The sequence below is a fragment of the Lycorma delicatula genome, chromosome 1 (genome assembly GCF_047948215.1).
Source record: "Lycorma delicatula isolate Av1 chromosome 1, ASM4794821v1, whole genome shotgun sequence".
Classification (NCBI taxonomy): domain Eukaryota; kingdom Metazoa; phylum Arthropoda; class Insecta; order Hemiptera; family Fulgoridae; genus Lycorma; species Lycorma delicatula.
In genome coordinates, this window is record NC_134455.1 from 192,802,033 (window position 1) to 192,825,727 (window position 23,695).

Sequence of the window (23,695 nt, forward strand, 5' to 3'; positions counted from 1 at the left end):
GGCTGTTATTGAACGAGATGCAGAATATACACGTTTGCGCAGACGTTCCAGAATGTTCGACACCAAGCGGAACGTCGCGAAAACGAGAGAATGTCCGATGTGGTGGATGTAAGACAGAGAGCAATAGAGAGGCATCGATTCTGGTTTTGTCAATGTAGTAGATCGGTGTTGCCAAATATCTATAAATTTACTTATTCTTAATAATTTGTAAGGCTTGTAATTAAGATCGTAGTGTAGCTTTAGAGTCAAAATACATTATTATTGTAAAAGTGGGGGGTGCGACGAAAATTATGATTGAAAATTAGGTCTGAAATACTGAAAGGTTGTGAAATGCTGTACTAACCCAAAGTCAGTATTTTGAGTAGAAACAATGGTTACACTGTCTTGATGACATTTCCACAAAAATCAATGAAGCTCAGAAGACAAGGTTTCTTTTGTACGAGCTCTTCACACTAGCTCCAGAGCAAGTTTTCAAGAGAGGTACATTTAACGAAACATTTAAGCCAGCGTGACAATATTATGCTACCTAAAGTGATGTTTATACAACTGAGATTTTCCTTTTTGTTTCTTACTATTGTCTTTGCTTTCTTTTTATTGCAAAATATATAGAAGGGAAAGCATTCCCCAAAGCCGCTCTTCTCAAATTGAAAATCAAGGACAGTATGAAATGAATGAATCCTGCGAAATGCAAGCAGTCTGTTTAACAAAATCATTTACCGATCCTGTTCTAGAGAGACAAGACCAGTTGAAAACAAGATTATCAAAAATTGTAAAATTCAGTGCAATAATATAAAACCAGTATCTAATAATTTCTAAACTGAAAGATAAATGCGTGCCACAAAATTAATGTGTAGTTTTTAATAATTAAAATGTCTTCAGAATTGGTTAAAACTTAGATTTTTTTTTTATTTTATACCATTTAGGTTGTCACCATTACATTCGTGCATGAAGCTGGTCACTTTAAATTCAATTTTGATAAATTTGAATTTATAACTGAAATCGCTATATCAAGATTTCAAATGTGCAGATAAATTACATTTTATAATGTTAAGATCATTGCCTTTTGTCTAGGAGATCTCTTTGACATGCTTCTACCAATGTTGAGCATTTATCAAGAGTATGTTAGAAACCACCATTATAGTTTGCAAGTACTAACAGAATGCAAGCAGTCACCGCAGTTTGCTGCACTCTTATCTCGTCTTGAAAATAAACCAGCATGCCAAGGAAGATCGCTTGAAACATTTCTTACTTATCCCATGCACCAGGTAAAGTATTCTTTTTTAAATCAATACACAAAATATCTTAAAAATATACCAGTTCATGAAAAAAATCTTTTTTGACTGAATATTTCTTACAGCAGAAATTAGAATTAGAATTTTCATTTTCTTGTCCGTTTAAGATGTTATTAAAGTGTCCCTGGATATGATATACATTTGCTTGGTTACCAAAGACCAGGTGTTCTGCATCAAGTCTTTAACAAGTATTATTTTTATTTTTTTTCTGTTTAGCCTCTAGAAACACCATAAGGCATTACTTCAAAGGATGAATGAGGATGACATGTATGAATGATGATATAAATGAAGTGTAATCTTCTACAGTTTCAGGTTGACCATTCCTGAGATTTATGGTTAATTGAAACCCAACCACCAAAAAACACTGGTATCCAAGTCCATATAAAAGTAACTGCCTTTACTAGGATTTGAACCTTAGAATTCTTGACTTCAAAATCAGCTGATTTGCGATGACAAGTTCACCACTAGATCAACTCGCAACCCACTAGTGGTGAACCAGGTATTCAGTTTCATATTATGCAATCACATAGTCCCTTTAATCATACTAACAGATGTCCCCTTAATTAGACATGTATGTAAAGTGACAAAAATTGTTATGTATATCAAATGTGTTAATTGTTTGTCTATTTTCAGTACTATCTAGTGAATAAATAATTACACAAACAAATACTTATTTATCTATTACCACCAGCTTTAAAATAATATACCAATTAAAACATAATTATATTTTGGAGCAAAAACTATTATTAAATTTTTTTTATACAGAGTGGGAAACAAAACTGAACCCCCCCATAACGTAACCGCTGCAGAATCTATAGGTTACGTTGGAATGAAATTTTATGAATGAAACGGATAAATTAAATAAGAAAAACATAAAATGAAATTTAAATGTTGCATTTATTTACCTTATTGCTACAAAAGATGTTCAAAATTACCATCCTGGGCATTGATGCACTTTTGTGCTTGACTGATCATCATATTGAGAATTATCTGACAAAACATTGTCAATTGCACTTGTTTCTTGTTGAATTCTCACCTTCAGTTCATTAATGTTGTGGGGATTAGATGTATAAACTCTCTCCTTTAAGTAGCTCCAAAGGAAAAAATCGCAAGTAGACAACTCTGGGGAATGTGGAGGCCACTGTCCTCTGGTGAGAGTTCTTTCATTTGTGAAAGCTGCATGAACGCAGTTCAGTGAAACGTTTGATGTGACACGCTGCCTCAACTTCTTGGAAGAAGGTATATTCTTTTTCATTATCAGTTAATTGTGTATAGAATTCTTTGAAAATTGTGAAGTAAACTTGAGTATTGACAGTCCAGTCAAAAAATATTGCTCTCACTATACAATTAGTGGAAACGGCACACCAAACACCAATTTTTTCATTGTGAAGTGGACACTCGAATATCTCGTGAGGATTCCTCGCCATCCAATACCTGGTGTTCTGCATATTAACATGGCTGGATAAATGGAAACCATGCCTCGTGTGACATAAGATACGATATCTGTCCACCAACAACGTTTTTGAGAAGCCAGGGGCAATAATTAAGTCATTTTGGTTTGTCTGTCTTCTTCAGTTGTTGCACAGTTTTAATGCAGTATGGTTTCAATTTTAATTCATGAAGAATTTTACAACAAGATGTGTATTTAACACCAGATTGTTGGGATAATTTGCGTAGTGATTTTTTTAGACTTGCAGTAATTCTTTCAACATCAGCAATGGCCTGTGGAGTCCTAATGAAAGATTGCCTATTTCACTTTACATTTCAAACCAAACCTATTATACGCCACTTTTTAACTAAATCATGTGTACTTTTCGCTGGGAACAGGCATTAGGAAATTTTTCTACTAATACTTGACGTGATTCTTCAAACGATCCATAACGAATATAGACCTCAACTATATCTATCCTCTCAGGTATGAAAAATATATAATAGGTAATATTCAGGTATGAAAAAATTTTGTTCATAGTTTTTTCAAAAAAACGTTCTTACACTGAGTACATATTCTCCATCTCTTTCATCTGGCGAGATTAAGTAGATTGTAAGAATCTCTGGCTTTAAAGCTTTTCCAGAAGTTGCATTAATTGGCATAATTTTTGTATATTTTTTTGTATTTTTAGTATAACTTTACTCTTTTTAAGAAATTGAGATAACAAAGTGCTAACTTGATAAAATCATGCCACGTATGAATGTAATGATGATTTATTTCAACAAAAATATCTGGCTGTACTTTTTTCTTAATTCCAGCAGTAGTGTTCTTCGTGCAGTTACTAAGAAGAGAAAGTGATATAACGAATATTTCCCATAGTGACATTTTGATCATTTTTAGTTGCAGTGTTATTCTTGTCACTAATCTGTTGATTGTGTTTTCCATTTTTGTGCATCATCTGGCTAGAATCCACAATACACTTTGAATTTTACTGTTTAAAATATATATCCACATTAAAAAGAACAAACATTTTTATAACATACATCTCTGGCTTATTGGATATATACCATAAAAAAACCTTTTGCAAACTGCAGTTGTTACAGAACCAAATTTTGTTTTGTTCCCTCTCTATTCAATCAAAAATTTTCTTATCATTCTTATTTTTCAGCTGTTTTAATGAAAAATTTGTACCATAATGTACATTATGTGAAAAATAACTTGGTAGCATCTTACATAGAAATATACACTGTACAAATGATAGAGTTGAGACTATGCACTTTCAATAAAAGCCAAACTAATTAAGAAAGAAAAGAGTTAAGTAATCTTTAACTCTTCACAGAAAAAGGCGTAGAACAGGAACGGGAGACTAGACTAAATTGTTAAGTAAAATATGGCAGCATAATGTCATGAATCATGCCAGAAAGGCAGTGCAATGTACAATTTCATGTTTAATACAGTCAAACAGTCTAATTTTTTCCAGCCTCTGTGGTGCGAGTGGTAGCAGCATCTTGGCCTTTCATCCAGAAGTCCCGGGTTCGAATCCCAGTCAGGCTTGGCATTTTCATACACACTACAAATCATTCATCTCATCCTCTGAAGCAATACCTAATGGTGGTCCCAGAGTTTAAAAAAAACAAGCTAATTTTAATTATTAGGTTGCTTTAAAATACAGTGAAGTATTGCAGTCAAGATTTATAACCCTATCCATTCTAGAATGCATTATAATCTCAATAATGTATATTTTTGCTGTATTAAAACTCAAGATTTCTCTAATATGCTATTGTTGCAATTCATTAATTCTTTTTATCTTAAAATCATTGAAATTACGTTAAAAATTATTGTTAAAAAATATATGTAAAATATATGTTTACTGTTAATATATTTGTAAAAAATAATATTTAAGAAAAATTAAGGGTATTAAAAAATTTAATCCATCACCAATCACAGGATGTTTAACTACTATGTATCCAGCCACATAAGGTGACTATGGACCTCCTAAAATTTTTATTAGTGCTAAATATAAGTTAAAATGACAGTATATTTTTATGAAATTACTTATTCATAATTGATTTTATTATTCTAATCTTTCTGAATGTTAGATTTAAATAATATTTTTATTTTTAACAATTTTTATTTTCCTGATTGCTATAGAAGTGTTCTTAAGGTAAATATTACTATTTTTGAAAAATTACCATCAGAATTTTTATTTTTCATTTTTGGGTCTCGCTTAGTCAAAAAAAAATCTTAACTCCATCATGTATATGATGGAATTAGACATTATTTTCCTCCTTCATCAATTCTATATTCATTATTGGAGCTCAATTTTTTATTAGTTATTTTCTCATAAGTTGGCATTGACAATACTAGAATGTGACATTAATTTCTATTTTTATGTCTTATCATTATATATATTCAAGCACATACATTCCTTCAAGACATAAAAATAGAAATTGTCACATTCTAGTACTGTCAAGGCCAACATATGAGATAATAACTAAAAAAAAATTGAGCTTCAATAATGAATATAGAATTGATGAAGGGGGAAAATAATGTCTAATTTCCAATAAAATAGTCATTACTTTAGATATAATCAATGTATGATGTTACCTACACCTTTCACAGCTATTTATGTTTATTTTTATGTCTCATCAGTATTTGTATTAGCAACTAGTTCAGTTTTATTAAGATAAGCAACTTTTTACCTTTAACCATGAAATCTTGAGAAGGAGCTTTTATACTGGGAAATTAATACTATTAAATTAAAAAAAAAATCAGGTGATTACTAAGTACTGAAGCGACAATATTTCAAGGGGGTTGGATTAAATGAAAAACTTTACTCACTTATGTATTTAATCTTTGAAAAAGTAATAAAAATAGAAATACAACTGAAGATGTGGCTTGAAAAGTATTTGAAAATGTATTCCAACCTTAAAAATTGTAGTTTTACGTATACATTAACTTCTCACTGTTCATCTTGAATTTTTTTTTTTAAATGAGATGCTTCCAAGATAGAAAATGTATGCAATATTTATTACAGAGTTTGAATGCCTAAATAGTGTTCTATGAGTATTTCATACTTTTTTTATAGTTTACATTTATTTACTATCATTGTGCTTTTAACTTGAAATTTGAAATTTTTTTATTACTCCTCTAAATAAGACATTATTTGGGAGAAAATTAGAGAATTATCACAATTGAGGGAATGTTTAAAATTTCTATGAAACAATATTTTATTCAAGTAGCAAAATTACTACCATTTGAGTTTATTTAAAATTAATTTTATTAAATCTTGGAAAGATTTTAGTGAAAAATGTGTTTTTTACTGGGACGTTTGGGAAAGGGATAATAAAAGTACTGAAATACCTTTAATGCCAAAATTAATCATTTTCATATTACTTTTCACAAGACCTTTGTAGCTTGCCATGGTAAGAAGTAAATAGTTTGAGCTCAAAAAAAATGCCAAATGAGTACTACTACAGGGAATATAAAATAAACTCTACCCTATGAGATCACTATGAAATGTTGAAAGTCAGTCTTAAATTGACTTACCACAAATTATTCAGAAGTTATTCATATTGCAGAAAAACTATGTAAGAATAATTTAATAGCTAATTCAAAAAACATATTTGTCATATGGGATATTGTTAAAATTAAAAGTGAAATTACCTGTACAACAATTTTACTTAAAGTATAACTACATCTACTTCCGTTATCTCATCTACAATATATGTTGAAGTGGAATTCAATAAATCTTTCTCTGTTATTTCCAGAATGAATGTGGTTATCAGGAGTAAAAACCTGAGCAATAGTCTCTCCTTCATTAAGAATAAAAGGCTCACTGTAGAAATCACTCAGTAATCTATCTCCAGGGATATTTCACTGGGACATACAAGTCCTTGCATGATTAATCACCAAATAGAAAGAATTTATGAATCTTATTAGTCCTTCATCACTTTCTCCTTAACTTTTTTTTTAATTTAGCTTCTGAGACCCCCATAGGTATTGCTTCAGAGGATGAAATGACAATTTTGTAGCGTGTGAAAATGTCATGCCTGACTAGAATTTGAACCTGGGACCTTTGGATGAAAGGCTGAAACGCTACCACTCATGCCATAGAGGCCATCATAACTCCTTAACTTATCATTGAAACTGTTAATATTAAAGGCTTCCTCTTCCAAGTTACAATCTTCAATGATGGTAGACATAAAGGAGCCAAGACACACGTATTTAAGTTGGATTGGCACCAACGAGAGTTCCATCACAGAGCATCATTTGTTGATCATGTTAAGAGAACTGTTAATGCCTGTTCTGAAGGGCAACATCTTCACAACTCTCTTGAGAAAATCAATTCCTATTCTTTCTCACCAAATCAGTCATAAGCAATTTGTATTTATAAAACTAAATCCTCCTTTTTCTCTACTCGCCTAGTGCCAATGATCAGAATCTCTCAGTCTGAAATCAGAATCCTTCATGGTTAGCATTCTCTACTTTTTTTCATTTACTTAAAATAGTGATAACAAAATAATATTAAAAAAAATTAATGAGTGAGCAACAAAAAATTGTTAATTAAGTAAAATGTATTTTTACTATACAGAAAAATTTGACTTAATTTGATGAAACTTGAATTAAAGTTTGAAAGATGAAGTGCTAAATGAAAAGCACTAATATCACTGAAAATAAAACACAAAGACTTTGAATAAAACTTAAAAAGGTAAATAAATAGAATGAAAATGATAATTAATTAAACAAAGAAGCTAATTGTTATATATAAGTATGTAACATATGTAATGACCTACCCTCTGTATAATGAAATGTATAAAATAGCACTTACAGAATACATGTAAACAGATTTGCAATATGACAATTGTTCATGTTTTTATTGTAATATACTACATTCAAACATAATTATTATTCAATATTATTATTCAATCTATATTTAACCAGACAGACACTGGTAGTTAGTTACTATACCCCATACTTATTTTCATTATGGTTACATAATTCATTAATTATAATAAATGGTTTTGTCAAAAAATAAATTGTGGAAGTCAAAAACATATGTAATCATAATAATAATCATAATTTTTTTTCAAAAAGACATTGATGCTAAAAAATGATCCTGGCAGCAATACATGTCATCCATTAGCCGAAATATGATTGCGTCAGACATTTGGAAGAAAGGAGGGCTATTTGTGGGCATACAAACTTTACTCTATCTTGCCTTCAATATGAAGATGAAGTTAGAGAGAACCACTTCAACAAAATTGCAGAGTTACTAGCCAATCGTTTCGAATAAGCTAGCAAAACGGCTCTAACTACGACGAATATTTTAGAACATAAAAAACAAAACTTGAGGGCTGCTAAATTTCACACTGAAATGAATTATTCATATAATGTACCATTCAAAATAGAAGAACTTGTGAAGACGTTGGAGAAAGTTGGCAACACAGTTGTTGGACTGGATTAAATTCATTGTCATGATCAGGCAGCTGAATACCACTGCAAAACGTAGATTGTTAGAACTATATAATCAGATATGGTGGGATGGATCATACCCGCAGCAGTGAAAGAAAGCACATATTTTTCCACTTTCAAAGAAAAATAAAAATCTAATAGATCCTAATAGTTACCATCCTTTTACTTTGATATGCACTATGGGATAAATGTTTGAAAAAATGATAAATAATCAACTTGTTTGGATTATAGAAAAATAAAATTTTTTCATCACATCAAGCAGGTTTTCGACAGTACCACTCAACCACTGATCAAACTTAGAGAACTTCATATATAACAGCTTCATCACAAGAAAACGTTGTGTCGGAGTCTCCTCTGATCTGCAGAAGGCATTTAATGTGACCTGGTGACATGGAATAATGCTTCAATTACATTAATGGGGAATTGATGTACTACCATACTTTCCAAGTACGTGTTAATAATGAATATTCATCAGAAAAAATATTGGAAAATGGCATAACAAGGCTCACCGTTCCTTGTTCCGTGTACCTTGTTCATGATTGCCATCAATAAACTAATATTAGCCATTCCAGCAGAAATCAGTAAAAGTGTTTATGTCAATGATCTGCCAATTGTGTATGCCAGAAACACTACAGCTATGGTGAGGGTACAAATTGCAATGAGCGATAAACGCCTTCCATAAAGTTGCAAGGAATAATGGTTTCAAATTTCCACCAGAGAAAATGTGCTGTTACACATCTGTAGGAAGAGAATTCCTCACCGAAGTCCTGTTTTGACCATCGATGATCATCGTATACTATACAAAAGCAAAGTACGATTTTTAGGTCTATTACTAGATAAATCCCTTACATGGGGATTACACATACAGGATTAGAATGTTAGATGCAAAAAAGCCTTAAACATTATAAAATGTATATCCAACATCAATTGGGGCTCAGAGAAAGAAATACTACTTAGGATGTATAAAGCAATGGTTCAATCGAAACTTGACTGCGGATGTCTTTTATAATTCATCTGCTAGAAAGTCGCACTAATGAAAATTAGATGTAATATACAACAGCTGAATAAGATATGCCACAAGCGCATTCCATACAAGTCCGGCGACTAGTCTAATGTTGGAAGTCGGAATAATGCCACTACATTGTAGAAAAAAGATCCCATTGAGCAGTGATCCATTGTGAGCAGTGATCATCCAACAGGAATTTTTAGCTACCATCAGTAGTTATGAAGAATATATTAGAATTTATACTGACGGTTCTAAAACCGAACATTGTGTTGGATACTCCATATATGTAAATGGTGAAGATCATTTTTGGAAACTGCCAGATATAGCAAGTGTTTATACAGCAGAACTTATTGCTATACAGCAAGCTCTTCGCTACTCTGAACTCTACTGCGAAGAGAGAGTGCTAATATGTTTCGACTCTCTAAGTGCACTTACTGCAATTCAGAACAAGAACATTAAAGATGTCCTTATTGCAAATATCCTGACAATTTTTAACATTTTACATCAACGAGGACAGCAATCTGTATTTGTATGGACTCCAGGGCATGCTGGTATTGCAGGGAATGAAAGTGCAGATGAAGCTGCCAGAAAGGCGATAGTCTGTGATAATCTGGATATAATTTCTGTACGAGGGGTCAATGTTAAAAATTGTGTAACTAATACAATAAAAAACCAGTGGAGTAATAATTGGAGAAGATTAAATACCAAACTAAACTCAGTTAAAACTTCTCCATATGAATGGAAGAGCGACATGAAGCTGACTCGCCGAGAATAAGTGGCGGCGACCAGACTTAGAATTAGTCACATGTGAATAACAAATTCATATTTGTTAACTGGCTAAGAAAGATCAATGTAAGGCATTTGAAATAAAGCACTTACAGTCAAGCTTCTAATGGAAGAGTATACCATACATGAGGACCTCAAAAGAAGGTTCAGTCTAAGAAACAGTATTGCTGCTGATTTGGGAAATGGAAATGAAGAAAAATTAGTTGTGTATTTGCATGCCAGTGGACTATTAACAAGTCTATTAAGCTGTGTAAGGAATCTCTAAGTGAAGTAGTTTAATTCTATGTATAAAAAAGAGTCTTGAAGCGTGGCACATACAGGGCTGGGAGGTAGCCCTCTTGCCTAGGGCGCCAGGGCTCACCTGCATGCAAGAATGGAGAGGCGAGGCGTATCCAATGATGGCATGAGGGACCCTTGAGGGTGGACAGAGGGTGTGGCGCAAAGGGTACGTGTAAGGCATGTCTGGAGCCAGGTAGGTCAGGACCGGGAAGGGCAGCCTCCCTGCCGTGGGGTTATTTGGCCATCTTGAAAAGATGATCAAATTGCTCCTATGACGCGGGGGGGACCCCGATTGGGTAAAGTCCTACAGGACAATTTATAGGGGGGAGTCAACTGCCACGGCATCCTGGGGGCAACTGATGTAATGCTTAACAGCGGTTCCAGTTGCCACAGAGATGCTTAAAAAAATGTTGGTATTGTTAAGACATTCTTTCCATTTTTAGTTTGTGTTTTGTTTATTTTATCATTTTAGTATTGGGGTCCTTTACACCCTGTTTTTAATGTTTGTGTTTAAATGTTCTATTTGGTTTATTTTGGTGTTTTAAATAAAATGTAAGCGCCCTTTACATCCATATGTATGACGAACCTAATGATGGTTTAATCATTATTTTTAAAGAATGTGATGAGGGCTAATGACCGTAGAAGTCAATGCCCATATAACCCAAAAAAAAAGTAATAATAATAAATTGCTAACTACCATCTCTAAACCCATAGTTATCTCACAATATGTTACTTTTTTTAATGACTATAAACCTGGCTGATCAATACTTGTAACACCTTGTAGCCTGAATATTACAGCAGAATTCTATAATTTAGATTTTTATCTAACAAATGCAACTGTCGTAACCAGTTAATTTAGCTTCAAAACAGAAAGGAACTGGCCATAACTCATAACTCTTGGCTGAGATAGTGCAGCATAGCCTTAGCATAGCAACTGATAGTAACACCCAAGTTATATTAAGACTGACTTAATCTTAGGACTGCTATCCCAAAGGCTACACATCCTCCAAAGCATCTGTAGGATTGTGTTCTTAAATAAAATAGAAAATTTTTAGATAAAAAAATCTAAGATTGTGAATCTTAGATAAATGGTCATAACTACATTCATTTAAACAGAATTTTACAAAGTTTAATTTGCGTTTCTTTATGATTTCTAGATACCAAGGTATATCATAACACTACATGAACTTCTAGCACACACACCACATGATCATGTTGAACGTAAGAGTCTTCAGAATGCCAGGCAACAACTAGAAGATCTTTCTCGTCAAATGCATGATGAGGTGTGTGGAAAGATACTATAAAATATTATTACATTGTTTTTTCCTAAGTAAATAATTTATATTACTATACATTCTGCCACATGCCACATGTAGAAATCATCTTATTTTTAATGACCCTGTTACTATTTTTCAGCAAAATCCAAAAACCATAATAAATAAGCAAATAAATAGAAAGTAAAGAAAAACTGGTAGAAGGAGATTTTGCAAAATAGATAAGAAATTAATTGCAGAAAAGGATTTTTTTTTTTTTTGTCTTCAGTCATTTGACTGGTTTGATGCAGCTCTCCAAGATTCCCTATCTAGTGCTAGTCGTTTCATTTCAGTATACCCTCTACATCCTACATCCCCAACAATTTGTTTTACATACTCCAAACGTGGCCTGCCTACACAATTTTTCCCTTCTACATGTCCTTCCAATATTAAAGCGACTATTCCAGGATGCCTTAGTATGTGGCCTATAAGTCTGTCTCTTCTTTTAACTATATTTTTCCAAATGCTTCTTTCTTCATCTATTTGCCGCAATACCTCTTCATTTGTCACTTTATCCACCCATCTGATTTTTAACATTCTCCTATAGCACCACATTTCAAAAGCTTCTAATCTTTTCTTCTCAGATACTCCGATTGTCCAAGTTTCACTTCCATATAAAGCGACACTCCAAACATACACTTTCAAAAATCTTTTCCTGAGATTTAAATTAATTTTTGATGTAAACAAATTATATTTCTTACTGAAGGCTCGTTTAGCTTGTTCTATTCGGCATTTTATATCGCTCCTGCTTCGTCCATCTTTAGTAATTTTACTTCCCAAATAACAAAATTCTTCTACCTCCATAATCTTTTCTCCTCCTATTTTCACATTCAGCGGTCCATCTTTGTTATTTCTACTACATTTCATTACTTTTGTTTTGTTCTTGTTTATTTTCATGCGATAGTTCTTGCGTAGGACTAGATCTATGCCGTTCATTGTTTCTTCTAAATCCTTTTTACTCTCGGCTAGAATTACTATATCATCAGCAAATCGTAGCATCTTTATCTTTTCACCTTGTACTGTTACTCCGAATCTACCTGTTCTTTAACATCATTAACTGCTAGTTCCATGTAAAGATTAAAAAGTAACGGAGATAGGGAACATCCTTGTCGGACTCCCTTTCTTATTAGGGCTTCTTTCTTATGTTCTTCAATTGTTATTGTTGCTGTTTGGTTCCTGTACATGTTAGCAATTGTTCTTCTATCTCTATATTTGAACCCTAATTTTTTTAAAATGCTGAACATTTTATTCCAATCTATGTTATCGAAAGCCTTTTCTAGGTCTATAAATGCCAAGTATGTTGGTTTGTTTTTCTTTAATCTTCCTTCTACTATTAATCTGAGGCCTAAAATTGCTTCCCTTGTCCCTATACTTTTCCTGAAACCAAATTGGTCTTCTCCTAACACTTCTTCCACTCTCCTCTCAATTCTTCTGTATAGAATTCTAGTTAAGATTTTTGATGCATGACTAGTTAAACTAATTGTTCTATATTCTTCACATTTATCTGCCCCTGCTTTCTTTGGTATCATAACTATAACACTTTTTTTGAAGTCTGACGGAAATTCCCGTTTTTCATAAATATTATACACCAGTTTGTATAATCTATCAATCGCTTCCTCACCTGCACTGCGCAGTAATTCTACAGGTATTCCGTCTATTCCAGGAGCCTTTCTGCCATTTAAATCTTTTAATGCTCTCTTAAATTCAGATCTCAGTATTGTTTCTCCCATTTCATCCTCCTCAACTTCCTCTTCTTCCTCTATAACACCATTTTCTAATTCATTTCCTCCGTATAACTCTTCAATATATTCCACCCATCTATCGACTTTACCTTTCGTATTATATATTGGTGTACCATCTTTGTTTAACACATTATTAGATTTTAATTTATGTACCCCAAAATTTTCCTTAACTTTCCTGTATGCTCCGTCTATTTTACCAATGTTCATTTCTCTTTCCACTTCTGAACACTTTTCTTTAATCCACTCTTCTTTCGCCAGTTTGCACTTCCTATTTATAGCATTTCTTAATTGCCGATAGTTCCTTTTACTTTCTTCATCATTAGCATTCTTATATTTTCTACGTTCATCCATCAGCTGCAATATATCGTCTGAAACCCAAGGTTTTCTACAAGTTCTCTTTATTCCGCCTAAGTTTGCTTCTGCTGATTTAAGAATTTCCTTTTTAACATTCTCCCATTCTTCTTCTACATTTTCTACCTTATCTTTTTTACTCAGACCTCTTGCGATGTCCTCCTCAAAAATCTTCTTTACCTCCTCTTCCTCAAGCTTCTCTAAATTCCACCGATTCATCTGACAACTTTTCTTCAGGTTTTTAAACCCCAATCTACATTTCATTATCACCAAATTATGGTCGCTATCAATGTCTGCTCCAGGGTAAGTTTTGCAGTCAACGAGTTGATTTCTAAATCTTTGCTTAACCATGATATAATCTATCTGATACCTTGCAGTATCGCCTGGCTTTTTCCAAGTGTATATTCTTCTATTATGATTTTTAAATTGGGTGTTGGCAATTACTAAATTATACTTTGTGCAAAACTCTATAAGTCGGTCCCCTCTTTCATTCCTTTTGCCCAGCCCGTATTCACCCACTATATTTCCTTCCTTGCCTTTTCCAATGCTTGCATTCCAATCTCCAACTATTATTAAATTTTCATCTCCTTTTACGTGTTTAATTGCTTCATCAATCTCTTCGTATACACACTCTACCTCATCATCATCATGGGCGCTTGTAGGCATATAAACGTTAACAATCGTTGTCGGTTTAGGTTTTGATTTTATCCTTATTACAATGATTCTATCGCTATGCGTTTTGAAATACTCCACTCTCCTCCCTATCTTCTTGTTCATCACGAAACCTACTCCTGCCTGCCCATTATCTGACGCTGAGTTAATTACTCTAAAATCACCTGACCAAAAGTCGCCTTCCTCTTCCCACCGAACCTCACTAATTCCTACTATATCCACATTCACCCTATCCATTTCCCTTTTTAAATTTTCTAGCCTACCAACCTTTTTTAAGCTTCTAACATTCCACGCTCGGACTCGTAGAATGTTATTTTTTAATTTTCTGGTGACCCCTTCCTTAGTAGTCCCCACCCGGAGATCCGAACGGGGGACTATTTTACCTCCGGAATATTTTACCAAGGAAGGCGCCTCCATTATTGCTATGTGAAAATGCAGAGAGCCACATTTTCTTGGAAAAAAAGCAGCTGTAGTTTTCCATTGCTTTCAGCTGCGCAGTACTCAGAGGACTGAGTGATGTTGATACGGCCGTTTAAGTCATTGTGACTCACGCCCCTAACAACTACTGAAAGAGCTGCTGCCCTCTTTCAGGAATCATTCCTTAGTCTGGCTCTCAACAGATACCTCTCCGATATGGTTGCACCTTCGGTCCAGCTACTCTGTATCCCTGAGCACTCAAGCCCCCTCACCAACGGCAAGGTCTCATGATTCATAGAGGAGGGCAGAAAAGGAAGTAAAAGAAAATTAATAAATGAATAAACAACTTTTGGAAATCTAAGACAGAACATATTAATATAAGTCTTTTGTTAAAGGCTTTTGTTAGAAAATGAAAAGAAAAAAGTTTGTTGGTGGAAAGGAAAATATGTAGAGACCACACAGAAGGAGAATATATCTATTTATGTATGTAAAAATAAAAGAAATAGAGAAATATTTCATTAAGAGAGCAGCTTTACATTTAGTAGAAACTTACTATTTATTATAATTATATTGATTATTTTATTTTCTATTTATGTAAAATTATTTAGGGATAAGTACATCAGACTTAAAAAAAGAAGTTTAATTATTACCACACATCCAAAGAAAGCAGTTGCAAAACAATGCAAGAAAATTGTATTATCAGTCTGACATCTCTTGCATAAAGTAGATAAATTTATTAGAAAAATATTAATAATGACAAATATAATTAACTAATTAAAATGTGATTATAAAGATATTAATTACAGAAAGAGTTTAGATTAAATTTTATCTAGATAGATCAAATGTGTTTCAGACTGACCATGGGATGATAGGAATAATTTTATTCTTCACAATCATACTAAAATTCAGTTCAATTCAAAAAACTTGGTTGTACTTGTTAAATGTATGTAAAACTTCAATAAAAATATGCAATTCACCTTAACAAATGGAAATCTAAATTTCCAGTTTTAAAAAATCAATAACTATTAATATAAAATCATTATTGGCCAGAGAGTTATTTTTGTGTATAAGTGGAATTGAGACCAAACACTGAAATCCAATATTATATAATTAATTTGATTTTTTTGTATACAACCTTATTTAAAAGTAATTATATACTATTTATAAAAATATTAAATTTCAAATATTAAAAAAAAAGTAAATTAAATCCTATTTTAAAGAAAGCAAAACAAATTTAATGTTCATAGGCAACACAGAACTTTTTACCCATACGTAGGAACAACTACACAAAGAGTAAGCATGAAAATGTAATGCAAGAAAATCTACTTCAATTGGCTAAGAAGAGAGAATAAAATGTATTGGAAGACAATAAAATCTTTGTTAAAAGGAAAAATTAAACCCTTGAAACTAGCAAATATTTTACTTTAAACTAATAAAAATTAATTTTTGATTTACAGCTCACTAGTTTCATTCACAAAAAAAAGAAAAATTGACATTTTTGTAGAGCTTCCTCTAATGTTCTGTATAATAGAGAAAATAATGAAGCATGATAGGAAAAAATAATAATAATAAAAATAGCTAAATTTTAATGTTTAGTCAATAAAGTTGACTGATAGCAAACTATCACAGAAAAAATGTAATGAAGAATGGTAAGTCATAATCTTATTATGATTCACTATTTGGTAATTTTATATTATAATATCATACAAAATTACATTTTATATTAGAGAAAAATTTTGTTATGTATTAAGAATTCTTCTGAATTAATATAAATGATCATAACACATATTTGGGCCTTTTGAGTAAACCTTTACTACATAAAATATAACATTAATAATTTATGATTAACAAATTTATGGTATAACATTTATTATTCATATAATTTGATGGTTCCATAATACCTGGAGTATCTTAGGGAACAGCCCTCTGAAAATTGAAAAATGCGAAGAAGGGATGAAGTGCAGGCAATTGTAGCTGTCTTTAATGAATTATGGTAGATGAAACTACTAATTACACCTTAATAATAAAAAAACATATTTAAACAATTATTTGATCACTAAATATGTAAAAATATTCTTTCAGAATATCAATGGATATATTGTACTTCTTCTTCATCTATGGTCTTGCAGCTTGATGACACAATAAAATTGACAAAGAGTTGAACAATAGCTTTGAAATGATCTTTTGCAAGAAAATTGCTATATATTTGGTAGTGAATTGCTTATTTTAATTTGCTTTCTAAGACAATCTAACTGCATTTTCATCTTGCTGATTTGTATGAGGTTCAACTCATCAAATTAATTTGTTAAACAGATTAAATTGCAAAGAACTGAATGTGTTTGGCATTTATTAGTGACAAATGAATATGGTAGCTGTGCCACTAAAAAATAAACAATAATTTACTATTTTTTTTAAAAAGGAATATTTTTATTTGGATATAAAGCATATTTTTTATTAATGTTTCTTTAATTTTTCTATAGAAAACAAAACTAATAAATTGCTAAAAATCAACTAATCCTATGAACTAATAAAAAATAAGAAGGTACCTGAAATAAAAAACCACCCCTTAAAGAATAAAAAAATACAGATGAATATATTACAGAAAAGTATATTTAAGCAATCTCATATTAGTTCTAATTTACAGTATTATTATAAATTAAATTTATCCCAGGTTAAAAAAGTCTTTGCATTTAAATTAATATAATTTTTTTAATTTTCCAGCTTCGTAATAAAATAATTTTGAAAAATGTATAGAAATAGTGAACAACAAATATTTACAAACTGAAAATTTATAAAAACAAAATAAAAAAGAGAAAATAAGATTTTATCATTAAAATCACTCTAATCATTAAAATTTATTATAATTTCACACAATTTTTTTTCTTTCTTTAATTTACTTTCTTTATCAAATTTTGAGTAGCCTTGTAATTATTAAATTCCTTTTTAGGTAAGCGAAACAGAGAACTTAAGGAAGAATTTAGCAGTTGAACGGATGATAGTTGAAGGCTGCGACATTCTGCTTGATGTCAATCAAGTTTTTGTTCGACAAGGTTAGTTTCAGTTGATGATAATTGTAATAATCTTGGCACAGATAATAATGTTAATAAAATTAATTCTAATATTTTATTTGATATTCAGTCAATATTTAATAAATGTATTTTTTTTTTTTTTATATATATTGAATGCATTGCAAAGCATGGTCTTTAATATGTGTTAATATTTAATTAATGTGTTTTAATATTTCAATATATTTTTATGTTTTACGTTAATGTTATAACAGATGTTCTTGTGAAAATGTTTTTCTTAGATTATTCAAAATGATACAAAATGATCTTTTTTAACTTTCTCGGGTGATATTAAATGACAACTACAAATGATAATTTTTTAACATTATATTACTATTGATCATAATTATGAATTTTTTTTTGTAATATAATTATCTGAATTTGTACTATTACTGGATTGTATATGGTATTATACAAAATTTTTTAATAGTAATTTAAGTCTTTTTTTTTTTTAGAATAAACATCCTCTAAAACTTTTAATTTCAATGCAAACAGTAATCTGACCCTAGGTCATAGAACTTCAGAGCCACAATCAATACTAGTTATTTTATGCAATATACATATATTAATAAAGTTAATCTAATTTAATTAATTTGAGTTCAAAGCAGGTAAACAGCATTAATTTTTCTGTTATCCACTGTTTGTTCTCAATAAGATGGCATGCCATCTTATTCTGTTTTGATGTAATCAACCACAGATATTTTTAACAAAATATTCAGTTGTCCAAGTCAAATAAGAAAAACGTTTTTCTTATTGACATGGACAATTAATTATTCTTTAATTCACTGCAACAGAATTTACAGCTTACTACTCACACCATAGATTTCAAACAAATCATTCACATTTTTCATTATGGTAATTTGTAAATGTAGAAATGAAATACATGGTATTAATTACAGATAGAAAATACAATATATATATAGTAAATATTTTCATTCATTAATTGATAACAATGTTTTAATAACATTTTTCTACATTTACAGACTTATACCAGTAATGTTTGTAATCTGTTCCATCTTACAGTAGTAGTAAATCTTCAATAATTTTGAACATTTCTTTCATTTAACTAGAAAATAAATGATAAACAAGTTTGTTTCAGTCCACTTATTAACTGGAGAATCTACTGTCAGAGACGGGATAATAATATACATTGAGAGAGATATAGAGAGAGAATGAGAGAGAGAGAGAGTGTGTGTGTGTACCAGTTTTTAAATTATGTAATCTTATGTAAGACTTCGCAGACCTGTAAAAATGCTTGTGTGTCATCAAAGTAAGTGACCATAACTACTTAGATTGTAGATTTTTTTTATGGGGAAAAAATAATAAAATAATATTCTAGTTTAGTTAAAAGTACTGAAACAATTTGTTTAAATTTGAATTTTTTATGTGTTGCAGCTGGTTAGATATTCTTTACAGTTTGTAACCCTGAGATTCACTAAAATTAATACTCTTAAAATTTTCACATAAAGACTTTTAAATAGTTTTGAAATAGCTCTTAAATAAATGCATTTGGTATTTACACAACTAGATAAGTGGGAGTGATTATATCATCTTGACTTTCACCGCTTCTTTAAACAGTGTTTTAAAACTTATCTATTTCTTATTTATCATAAACATCTTTTTTTAACTAGATTGTGTAATTTCATTTCATTTTTTTTAACCTTTAAATAATATTTTTATCTATTTTAAAATCTTATCATTGTAGTTCTCATGTTTTTCTAATGTTACTTTTGCTGGCTGCTAAAAAGTAACTATGTAGACTAAGCTGCACAGCTTAATCAATACATTTTTTTTACAAATGGCAGTAATTTTATGACCTATTAAAAAAAAATCAGTGCTGTAATGTTCTTGTAAATTCTTTCAGGGCTCTGGCGAATTCAGATCATGGTACAGATCTCTTCAGCTGGTATAAATTTCTTATTCCTCAGACACTAATTACATAATTTTCTTCTTTGTTTGATCCTTCTGTCACTCTTAGATTTCTTTACCCTTAAATTTCTTGATTAAATCTTATATTCCTTCAGATATCTTTTGTCTCTACCTTCTCTGAAGAGGTCAATATAAAAACCTGTAGTTGCTTAAGCTTTGAATCTATTCAGGCTGAAATAATCATTAATTATGATTGTATAACATACTTGTAATCCTACTTTCTTATTTGATTAAATTACTGTAATGTGGTGTTACAAAGAAAATAAATTCTACTTTAATTTTGAATATATTTAATTTTTTTTCAATAATTTTATCTTCTTTTACTACTTATTTTCAAAATGTGTTTGAAAATGCTACTACATAAATTAGCTGGCAAATTATCTTTTTTTAAAGTGTTAATTTCTTATTCCTCAGACACTAATTACATAATTTTCTTCTTTGTTTGATCCTTCTGTCACTCTTAGATTTCTTTACCCTTAAATTTCTTGATTAAATCTTATATTCCTTCAGATATCTTTTGTCTCTACCTTCTCTGAAGAGGTCAATATAAAAACCTGTAGTTGCTTAAGCTTTGAATCTATTCAGGCTGAAATAATCATTAATTATGACTGTATAACATACTTGTAATCCTACTTTCTTATTTGATTAAATTACTGTAATGTGGTGTTACAAAGAAAAGAAATTCTACTTTAATTTTGAATATATTTAATTTTTTTTCAATAATTTTATCTTCTTTTACTACTTATTTTCAAAATGTGTTTGAAAATGCTACCACATAAATTAGCTGGCAAATTATCTTTTTTTAAAGTGTTAATTCAGCACATTTATCAGTATCTAGTCAAATACTAAAAGAAATGAAATAATAATATTCATAATATTATACTCACCAACACTTGTCAGTAATCTGCCTTCTTATCAAATGCTCCCATGTCTGATTCCCACCATGGAGTGCCAGTTCTCATTATCATAAAATATATTGCTCTAACTGGATTTGATTCTATGATTACAGCAAATTACAAATTCATGAAATAATGAATGACATTACAGTTTTTTGTAGTGCTTATTGGTCTACATACATTTTTGTAGAAATTCTCAACAGGTTTGAACATTCCTAAAACACAGACTATTTTTATTTTTTTTATCAGAGATATGGCTAGAGTGAAATAAAGTTGTGAGAAAAATACAGTATGTGCATGTTAATTATCTAAATATGCATTGTGTTATCAATATCATAAAAAAATAGAGTAATTAATGAGCTAGTAAATTAAAAATAAATAATACATCAACAAATTTGTTTATTATTTTTTACACTGTGATTTTTAAATCTGATTTAAACATAGATATTACCATTATAACTGAAAATGATAATAAAAATTAAAAATATGTAAGCAATTGCTTACATCATGATGTAATGCTACTCTTAATATCATACAGATATAACTTAATGACTTATAAATTAATTACAATAATTTAGCAGAGACAAATCCCTTTTCAGAAAATTTTGAATTATACTTATCTTTCTCTTTCAGTTATAAAAATTCTTAACTACCAATCTCAAATGGTAAAAAAATTTTAATTGCAAACTATATCACTTTTACATTGGCACTTGTTAAACAATATTTGTATATGTTAAAAGTACTGTTATAAAAGTACTAGTTGAAATGGAAGAGCTTTAAGAAAACTGTACAGATTTGAATATTAGATCGTAAATACTGGTATTCTTTGGTGGTTTGGGTTTCAATTAACCACACATCTCAGGAATGGTTGACCTGGGACTGTACAAAACTACACTTCATTTACATTCATACATATCATTCTCATTCATCCTCTAAAGTAATACCTTATAGTGGCTTCGGAGGCTAAACAGAAAAAGAAGGTCAATATCACTTATTAATTACTTTTAATTATTTCATTAAAATATACCAGCAGAACCATGCCCAAGAAATTTAAGAGTAACCTTTAATAATTTGATTTTATTTATATTATTAAACATATTTTAAACAACATTAATTTTTAAAAAATATGTCAGTGTAACTTTAATTAGCAACACAGTATATACTATAACAATTTCACTAAGCAACCTCAGCATAAAATATGATTTCTGCCGGTGACATTAAACAGGTGAAATAATACATTACTCTGAATGTAGAATTTTATAGAGACAATTCTGTAATTTTGTTTTTTATGTAAAACATAATCCCTTATTTACAAGTATTTTAAAGTTATATCTGTTTCAAACTTTAAAAATGCAATGTATTTGAAAATGTTATTAAAACAGATTTAATTATTTCAATGATAAGTATATAAATACTATTATCATGATATAAATTTCTTTTAATAGTTTGTCTGATACAGTAAATTTGTCTGACATTTTCATTAAAAAAAAAAATATATATATATATATATATATATATATAAATATTACAGCAAAGATAAATATTACAATTTTTTTAGTAGTAATTTGTTAAGTAAAGTTATATAATTTTTTAAGATAAAGGAATCTTACTAAATACTAATCTAATTTCTGTAAAAGTAGAAAAATCTTTTTTATATCATTTACAAGGTAGTCATAATTTTCTTTGCTAAATTCAAGAACGTCATTGACTACTGCTATGGATGCTACTATTGTAATTTAGTAGTAACATCAATAACTTATTTAAAGCGTGATTGTAGATGTATTTTATTACATATTATACCAGAAATAATGTCTATTTCCAGGAAGATTGCTTTATGTAAACAATATGATGAAGTGAATATAAAATCCATCAAATTAGTTTCTTACTTAGTGTAGTAGTAATATTTGAATATTTTAGAAATTATTAAAAATTACATTTCCTGCATACAAAATCAATTTGTTGAAAAAAGCAATCTACAAGTAATGAAAAAAAAATTGAAATGATTTTGTCTTCAAATTAGCTGTAAATAACTAAAAATGTCCTGTTTCAATGTCAGCAGTCAAAAATGGAAAATAGTTGTGGAAGCTTAATCCAATATGCAACTGGATCTGATTTCAATAATACTTCATGACTAATAAAAAATTGCACACAATGAATATCTATTTAATTTAGAAATTAATTCTTAGTTTAGTGAAACTGAAACTTGAATGGTCAGTCAGTCAAACAAAAAATGGGATTTAACTTTATAATAAACTCCAATTTAGCTTATGAACATATTACCTTAAAATTATCAATTTTATTCTGAGTAAATGAAGTTCATGCTAATGCTGGACATCCTTTTGTATACACAGAGTGTATCATGAAGTTCTCCCAGGACTTTCATAAGCTATTCTACTCATGAAAATAATGGAAAAGTTTATATAAACAAATGTCCTAAAATGCTTTGTTTGCAAGTTTTGGCTAGTGAAAGATTTTGCTTGGATTTCAGCTACCCCAGTGAAATGAGGTTGTACTGACATTTTTAGAACATTAATTAAGAAACAAAATTGATGATTTCTTATAGTTTTAAACTGAAAAATCGAATAAAATAGCTTTGAGAATCGTATCTGCATTAGTCTTTGAGAAATCTGGGGTGAAGACCAATAAATTTGTAAAAAATTCCATTTTTTATGTTTGATGTACAAAAACTTTATAAAATGGGTGATAAACACATAAAACTTAGAGAATTAAATTCTGAAACAAATGGTGTAAGATAAGTTGAAAAAACAAAGAAAAATTAGAATTTTGTTTAGAAACAGTCACGAGACCAAACAGCATTATATGTACCAGTTTATATTAAATCTTCAAAATGAGCCTGCCATTTTCAAACACATTTCTTAGCATGCTTCTTCTGTACTGCTTTTGTAGTTCTTTTTAATTCTTCAGGACTGTTCTTAAGTTGCTCAGCACCATCCATAATACGGACAATTAATTCCTCACAAGAATGTATTTTTGTTTTGTGTACAATATTTTTCATCTATCCTCAGATGCAAAAATCTAAAGG

At 30.2% G+C, this 23,695-nt stretch overlaps 1 protein-coding gene across 1 annotated transcript in view; it reads left to right on the forward strand.

Moving 5' to 3' along the window:
* LOC142317735 (ras-specific guanine nucleotide-releasing factor 1-like) overlaps window positions 1-23,695 on the forward strand; it is a 526,102-nt gene that overhangs the window by 291,267 nt on the left and 211,140 nt on the right. Inside the window, exons 10-12 of the mRNA XM_075354282.1 lie at window positions 1,072-1,265; window positions 11,425-11,550; window positions 17,710-17,812. Of these exons, the coding sequence (XP_075210397.1) occupies window positions 1,072-1,265; window positions 11,425-11,550; window positions 17,710-17,812 (423 nt within the window). The remainder of the gene's footprint in view (window positions 1-1,071; window positions 1,266-11,424; window positions 11,551-17,709; window positions 17,813-23,695) is intronic.